The 8273-nt window shown below is 41.0% G+C and overlaps 1 protein-coding gene across 1 annotated transcript; it reads left to right on the top strand.

The window, feature by feature from the left end:
• The first annotated feature begins 2215 nt into the window (after positions 1–2215).
• LOC134569196 (natural cytotoxicity triggering receptor 3-like) lies at positions 2216–5366 on the top strand. Its single transcript, XM_063428106.1, has 3 exons — positions 2216–2273; positions 4754–5110; positions 5275–5366. The coding sequence occupies exons 1-3, from the start codon at positions 2216–2218 to the stop codon at positions 5364–5366; spliced, it is 507 nt and encodes a 168-aa protein (XP_063284176.1).
• The last annotated feature ends 2907 nt before the right edge of the window (positions 5367–8273 follow it).

Consider the following 8273-nt stretch of genomic DNA (forward strand, 5'->3'; position numbering starts at 1 on the left):
AATAAAATCTAAATTGTGTGTCAAGATGAACTCAATGAGCTCTAATATGAACCTGGCTTGTGGAAGATGACCATCCCTCCTTTTGTTTACTGCACGCAGTATTATCACACTGTACATACACTGTATTCATATATTCTGCACACCATATTGATATTTACGGCACATAGTATGCATATATCCTGAACACAGTATAACCACACTGCACACAGCATTCATATTTACTGCACACAGTATAACCACACTGCACACAGCATTCATATTTTTTTTCATTTATTTATATTTATATAGTGAGCTTACAAAAAGGAGTGAAATATTTAGACAAACTGAAACAAAAGAAGAGTATATACACAACATTCATACACTGTATCATAATTCATACACTGCACACAGCTTTCACACACTAAACAAGCTATTCATAAACAGCACACAGCCTTCATATATGCTACACAAAGCATGTATGCATTGCATATCGCTTACACAAACCATTGAGAGACTGCACAAGTTGGGGGAGAGTGCTGAGAGACTGCACAATTCGGGAGAGAGAAGAAATGGGGGGGAGGAGGTTGAGATAACTAACCCTGGGGCAGCAAAGAGGACAAATCCACCAGCCCTCAATAAAGGGAAGAGTGCATAACCTGCTTACTGCAGTTTTTCAATAATATGCCAAATTGAGGATGCGTCTATGTAGCTCACACATTTTAATTACTCCATAAATGAACACCAATCACCATTTGCAAATGTGGACACCATGGGGACTCTCACATGATATATTTTGAGCTTTATTGAGGTGCCATGTTTTCACTTTTTTTTTTCAAACTGTGTGGAATCTATTTTTATTTTATACTTTTTACAACACATTGTATTTTTGCTTTTTTTTATTTTAAATCTCATAGGTGCCACTGTAATAAAATTCCTTAAACAAGACTCAGCAAAACCTCCTTAGTACAACGATAATCCCTATTTATAACTTTGCAAAACATCAATCATAATCCTAACTCCTAATTATTAGCATAACTCTTATCCTTGCTATAGTGTTAGAATTAGGATTATGGTTAGGATTAGCAATTGATTGAGTGTCAGTTTAGGGAATCTCGTACATTGCAGCTCACTGAGTGCCCAGCACTATACATTAGGAACATGAGAGAGGGATTATTTCGCACTTTGTTGCTAAATCATATTGAGACAATATGATTTCAATCTCCCTCCAGCCACAATCACTCACTCACAACCTGCATAGCTCAGCACTAAGCGCCCTCTGCAGTGATTTGTTACAATGTGCTGGCAAGGAGACCTGATCAGGATCTCCTCGGACCCTATCGATATTCTCCTATCAGAGGGAATCCTTCTAACATACATGCACAAATAAATACACTGACACACATAGAAACACCTACCAACTCTCTCAGTCCAAATGAGCTTGCCTGCGACTCTGCCTCAGTTCTTTGCGAGGCGAGACTCCATAGTATCGCCTGCACTGGTGGTCCAGTGCTGAAGTAGCTGTTATATATTCCCTGGTGGTTCGGTGGTATAACGGATGCTTTGCACCTACTGCTGCTACACTCTGATGATATCCTCTCCCTCGTGCTTCTGGCACTCATTGGTAAGTCAGAGTGCAGGCTGGGAATCCTCGGCTGTGCTCTGAGTCAGTAACAGGCACCAGAGCCGCAAGAGAGAGGATATGATAAAAGGTTATCGAAAGAGATACATGGCCTCACTTTTCCCCACTGGACCACCAGTGACCCAGCTGGAATAGTGGAGCTGGACTCTGTGCAGGGCAGCAGCAAGCAAGCAAACTGTAAGTAGAGTAAGCTGCCTGCTGCTGCCCTGCTTACACATTCCATCCTCAATAACCCCCTGACAGGCGGAATCCCAGGGCCCGACACAGTCATGACCTTTGCGACCCTGGTAGCTTCGCCACTGATCAGACAAGACTTCACCAGAACCCCAAACCTTGGCCACAGTATTTAAAAATGCATACCGATATACGTATTTAACCATGCTCACAGTTCATGGGGCAGCTATTTAAATCCCCTTTTATAGGGGTGTATGCAGTGATCACTTTGAGGGGAACGTAGTATTTTAATTGATACATGGGTCTCCCTGGTGTGAGCAGGATTTTATACCATGCTCATGCCAAGTTCCAGCCATGGGGATTTAAATCCACATTTAGTGGGGCAGCGGCATTCGCTTTCTGTTACCAGTTAGAAGCAGCAAGATGGCCCCTGCTGGTAAAATGGTGCATGGCAGAATTATCCTGTCATGGGTACTTAAAGGTAGGACATCTATGATGGAAAAACTCCATCATACATCTTTAATGGATTACATTAAAATTGTACTATTAAACCGCTGATATTTGTGTGGTTATTATCATCAAAAGAAAAACTGATTTGCTAGAATTTTTTTTAAATATTTTTAAAACTCATGGCAAAAATAAATCCATATTTACTCTCCCATGGCAACCAATCACAGTGCTCAGTATTGAAGATGGCTATGGCCTATATTCAAGCTTTTGCCCCTCTTAATACTCGGTCTATGCTGAACCCTCCTACAGATTGATTTTTTTCTTTTTTTGTGGTTTAGTTGTGTTGGGATATTATTTTTGTCCATTTTGGTGGCCTAAGAAAGAAGACTGACAAATTAAAATCTTTAATCAAGTCATCTCCCCTCATTATTAGCTATTATCCAGGAAGGGTAAGCAAAGATAAGTATGTGGGAGGAAGATGGGGCTTAGGGGATAACTAGCCACTTGGGCAAAATTTGAAAGGGCTAAGTCCTTCGGGTTTCAGTTAGATGAGGTAAGGGCCTGGGAATCATTTGGTCTAGTAAATACCTGATACCTGATTGTCTGCAGAAGTTTTGTCCAGTGACTATGTGTGTTTACTACTAAAGCAATACCTATTAAAGTACATTTTGCACAGTGTATTTAAATTGTTAATACAACCATCATAGCCGTTACAGCCTGCTCTAGTGGTTATAATGGTAGGCCCACCCAGGTGCTATTCCCCAGAAATAGGGCAAACCAGCTTACAACAATTTGCCGTCTGACCTGGGTCCCTGCTGTGTGCCAAGTGTCCTCTGCAGCAGAATTAATTACATCAGGTTTCTTTAGGGGTGATACTTTTGATTCTGCCGCCAATTAATGCCTCTCTGTGCATATTAATATTAAAGGACCACTCTAGGCACCCAGACCACTTCAGCTTAATGAAGTGGTCTGGGTGCCAGGTCCTTCTAGGGTTAACCCATTTTTTCAGAAACATAGCAGTTTCAGAGAAACTGCTATGTTTATGAATGGGTTAAGCCTTCCCCCTATGTCCTCTAGTGGCTGTCTCATTGACAGCCGCTAGAGGCGCTTGCGTGCTTCTCACTGTGATTTTCACAGTGAGAGCACGCCAGCGTCCATAGGAAAGCATTGTGAATGCTTTCCTATGTGACCGGCTGAATGCGCGCGCAGCTCTTGCCGCGCGTGCGCATTCAGCCGACGGGGAGGAGAAGAGGAGGATCGGAGGAGGAGAGCAGGAGGAGATCTCTCCGCACAGCGCTGGAAAAAGGTAAGTTTTTACCCCTTTCCCCTTTCCAGAGCCGGGCGGGAGGGGGTCCCTGAGGGTGGGGGCACCCTCAGGGCACTCTAGTGCCAGGAAAACGAGTATGCTTTCCTGGCACTAGAGTGGTCCTTTAATAAAATAGGCATACCAGTCTGAAAGTGCCTGATCTCGTCAGATCTCAGAAACCATCCAGACTCGGGCGTGGTTTGTACTTGTATGGGAGACCAACTAGGTACCTCAAGTGCCATTAATAAAATAGGCATTTAATTAACATTAGTCAGTCATCCCCATAGCTGCTCAGTTTCTAATTAATTTAAAGGATGACTCCACATCCATAAAGCACTTCAGCTTGCTTCTTTGAGAAATATAAACAAACAAAATAATACTTATAAAAGTACAAAATAAAAAAGTCCGTTAAATAAAGCAGGAGTACTTTATTTAACGGACTTTTTTATTTTGTACTTTTATAAGTATTATTTTGTTCGTGTTTCTTCATCCTGAGTTCCTGGATTTCACTTTGGGATTCATCGAGAAGGTCACAACAATATCTGATGGGCTTTTAATCTTCTTGCATTCTGTAAGTGCAGACAATAAAGTGTTTCCTATATTCCGAAAGTAGTACACTATGTTCTTTTGTCTCTTTTCCCTTTAAGTCAACCATTGGGATAAAGAAGATTACATTGATCCTCCCGTCTACATTTAGACGTGATTATATTGGGAGATATTCTATTATATATTCTTTGAGAAATAGGCACTTTAATAAATAAATTAAGAAACTCCTCTCAGCTGTCAAACAGCCAGGGAGGTTTCTTCTTGAGTGTGCCTGCCTCCCCCCTGCATCCCTCTTTCTCCCACGTCAGAACATAGTGCATGCGTGCACAGCAGGTGCGCATGCACAGTCAGGCGCACACATGCACAGAGGGAGAGCGTCAGAGGCTTCTCAATGAGATGATAGGCTATTTCCCTGTGTAGAGACTGTTAGTCTGTTCCGGGAAAGGGGCGGACTTGCAAAGACTACAGTTTATAAGAACTGCAACTCTAAATATATACAATGAATATATGCATGGGGGTATCTATACTAAAGAGTGATTCTACTTTTTTGTTCATTTAGGCAGAGTGTCCCTTTAAGCCAGTAATGTAATTTCCTGCACTGTAATTATATGTGATGAGGTTCTTTGTAAATGATTATGTCTTTGTTTGGTGTTTATCAGGTTTCCAGTCACACAGTATCCAGGTTTACCAGATTCCTCGTGTGGATGCTGTGAGTGGCAGCTCAGTCACATTACAGTGTCAGTACACACTCAGATACATATCCGAGGCAGATCATGGCTGGTTCACTTGGTACAGACATATAGTGAATGGAGAGGATTGTGTTTCAAACACTGAAGGACTTTTTAAAGGCAGAGTTTCCAAATCCAATCTGAATGATTTCATCAACAAAAGTTCTGCTAATATCATCCTGCACAATGTGGATATCACAGACACTGGGTTGTTTATTTGTCAAGTAACGTTCCAGTTAGATGAGACAATATCAGGACATGGGAACGGAACATTTCTCAATGTGACAGGTGAGATTGTGTATTAGTAACTGAACTGTAAATGTATTACAAAAATATTCCCGTGGAAAAAAAAATGACATGAGTATTTACAGGACTATTAACCAACATGGGAATTGTCAGGAATTCAAAGTGATTAAATTTGTATTTATTTTTTTACTTTTTACAACTTTTAGTGCGGAATAAAGCCACCACATTAAGAAACCTAATGCTTCTCAGGATTTATATTAACTATTTGCATGGTGGCATGCTGGGCAGACAAGAATAGGGGTACCACCACGATGCCCATTGGAAGAAGCCGACAGGGGAGATCCTTTCATCCCCCTGCCAGCCCCATTCAGAGCAGGCCCTGCTATCTGCCTTCCTGGACCGGTGGGGAGATCAAAGATCAACATAGGGAGCTAGCAAGCTAGGATCTGGGGAGCAGAACGCTCCTCCCACAAGCATGCAGGTCGGAGCGTTGCCTCGTGTTACCATGGCAATGCTCCGACACAGCACTGTGTACGCTGTAGGAGAGAATGACAAGAGAAGTCAGCCTGCAGCCAGAGGAGCTGCAGGCTGAACTGCACACGCCACCAATGGACCATCAGGGCTTGAAAGGTAATTGTCCCCCCAAGGTAAGAAGGGGGGGGATATAAAGCTTTGTTAAAAAAATATATATATACATATATATATATATATAAACAAAACTGAAGACAGGAGCACTCTCTTGGATTTCAAAAAATGTAATTCAAAAAATCACCACCTCTACATAAACGTTTCGACCCTTCAGAGAAAGACCCTGAAGGGTCGAAACGTTGATATAGAGGTGGGGATTTTTTGAATTACATTTTTTGAAATCCAAGAGAGTGCTCCTGTCTTCAGTTTTGTTTATATTATTGCTGGGAAGCACCTGGGTACATGTTACTGGCTTGTGAATTTGTTTTAGGTTGAGTGCCAGAGGTTGGACATTTTTCATATATATATATATATATATATTTGCTCCCTTATTTCACCCCCACACACAATATAGGCCATAAGCATCCAATCAAACACACTTACTGCACCCCAACACACACTGAACCCCTACAAACATTGCATTTCCCCACACACACACTACACCCCACACACACACTGCACCCCTTACACACACACTGCAACCCTTTACACACATACTGCACCCCACACACTGTAGCCTTCCCCGAAGTCTTTCTGTATATATTTAGCTGTGTGTGTGTGTATATTCAGCAGTCTGTGTGTATGTATTCAGCAGTCTGTGTATATGTATTCACCAGTCTGTGTGTGTGTATTCAGTAGCCTGTCTGTTTGTGTATTCAGCAGCCTGTATGTATTCAGCAGTCTTTGTGCATGTATTCAGAAGTCCATGTGTATTCAGCTGTCTGTGTTTGTATTCAGCAGTCTGTGTGTGTATTCAGCAGTCTGTGTATGTATATAGCTGTCTATGTGTGTATTCAGCAGTCTGTATGTTATTCAGCAGTCTTTGTATGTGTGTATGTATGTAGAAGTCTGTGTTTGTAGCAGTCTGTGTGTATTCAGCAGTATGTGCATGTGGGTGTATTCAGCTATCTGTGTGAGTGTGTAGATGCAGAAGTCTGTCTGTGCATATGTATTCAGCAGTCTGTGTGCATGTGTATATGCAGAAGTCTATCTGTGCGTATGTATTCAGCAGTCTGTGTGCGTGTGTATGTATTCAGCAGTCTATCTGTGTGTATTCATCTGTGTGTATTCATCATTGTATGTGTGTGTGTGTATTCAGCAGTCTGTGTGGGTGTAATCAGCAGTCTGTCTCTGTGTATGCATTGTATTTGTTGGAAGTACCAATAAATATAAGAAAAGAAAAAGTTACCTGCACTCTCTCCTTAATCCCTATGTATATTTAGACAAATGGAGGTCATTTAGTTGCTCCAATGGCCATTGGAGGGATGCCCGCCTGCCAACGTCAAGGCAGACCCCCCCTAAGCGGGTCCTAACACTGACCCTTCAGCCTGCTTCCTTGAGCTTCTGGCAAAGATATCTCTAATGAGACAGAAAGGGGTATTTTTTATATACACCCCTATACTTATTAACCCTTAATAGGGAACACATGGGATGGGCAGCAGCATTGTAACCAGGCTGAGTGATACAAAGTAAATACAAATACAAAAAGAGAAGTCCTGCGCTTAGTCCCATCACTGCTGGGCCAGCAGCAACGACTACAATACACATCAGCCTGATGTGTATTGTAGTCGTTGCTGCTGGCCCAGCAGTGATGGGACTAAGCGCAGGACTTCTCTTTTTGTACCAATAAATATAAGCTTAATTTTATCGATAACATATATTTTTATTCCTGTGAGTGGTTGTGTAGGTAGGACCCCGGTGCATTGCTTTGCGCAGGGGCCTATAATGCTGTTAAGATAATACCTGAAGGGAGCCATAGTGGCCTATTGTGAAGGGCCTGACAGCCAGCAGTCATAACATTGATAAAGACTTTATAAATACCTTGCTTGAAGTGGCAACTCTAGAAACAATAAATAGGAGGGCACATAAAATCTGAACATATTCAGATATGCCAAGAGCAATATCTGTAGTTTACAAATCAGAGTAAAATGGGGGTACTATGGGGGTTATTCTGCCGTGACAAATAAAGGAATTAGGGGTCCGTGATGTAGTGCTTTGTATAGGATGAACATCGTCAAGCAGACTAGATGTAAAAGAAAATTTTGATTACTTTGCAATCATCTTTTTTCTTTCTTTTTTTTTTTAAAGCAATTGGCAATAACGATTAAGTTTTTAACTATTGTTCTGCCAATATCTTCAAAGATCAAATGTATTGTCATTTAAGAGATTAGCGCAGAGAGAAGTTTACACTAAGTGAGTTGTATGTAATCCCTTAATTTCTTACAATTTATTATACAAACTTTCAAGTAAAATTATTTAGATAAGCCAGCTGTTACTCTTCGTGATTATATTGGCATTTTTTTTATTAGTAATTAAAATAATGTATAGGTCTTAATAAATAAATAAAATCAATAATAATGTTATGTTACAGCTTTTGCACAGTCTCTTTGCCTCATTGTCTGTTTGTCTGTCCATCTGCCTTAATCATTAGTCTGCCTTGATGAAAAAAATGATTTGAATAATTTGTTTATTTCTTCTAGATAGTACAAATGTTACGTTTCAGTCAGTCGCTATTCCT

Source organism: Pelobates fuscus, chromosome 7, assembly GCF_036172605.1.
Source record: "Pelobates fuscus isolate aPelFus1 chromosome 7, aPelFus1.pri, whole genome shotgun sequence".
Taxonomy (NCBI): domain Eukaryota; kingdom Metazoa; phylum Chordata; class Amphibia; order Anura; family Pelobatidae; genus Pelobates; species Pelobates fuscus.

Excerpts from the sequence above, each read along its gene's own strand:
- LOC134569196 (XM_063428106.1), top strand. The coding sequence starts at position 2,216 with ATGGCCCCTGCTGGTAAAATGGTGCATGGCAGAATTATCCTGTCATGG. Across the intron at positions 2,274-4,753 it reads CCTGTCATGGGTACTTAAAG|GTTTCCAGTCACACAGTATC; the intron begins GTAGGACATCTA and ends GGTGTTTATCAG. Across the intron at positions 5,111-5,274 it reads AACATTTCTCAATGTGACAG|TGCGGAATAAAGCCACCACA; the intron begins GTGAGATTGTGT and ends TACAACTTTTAG.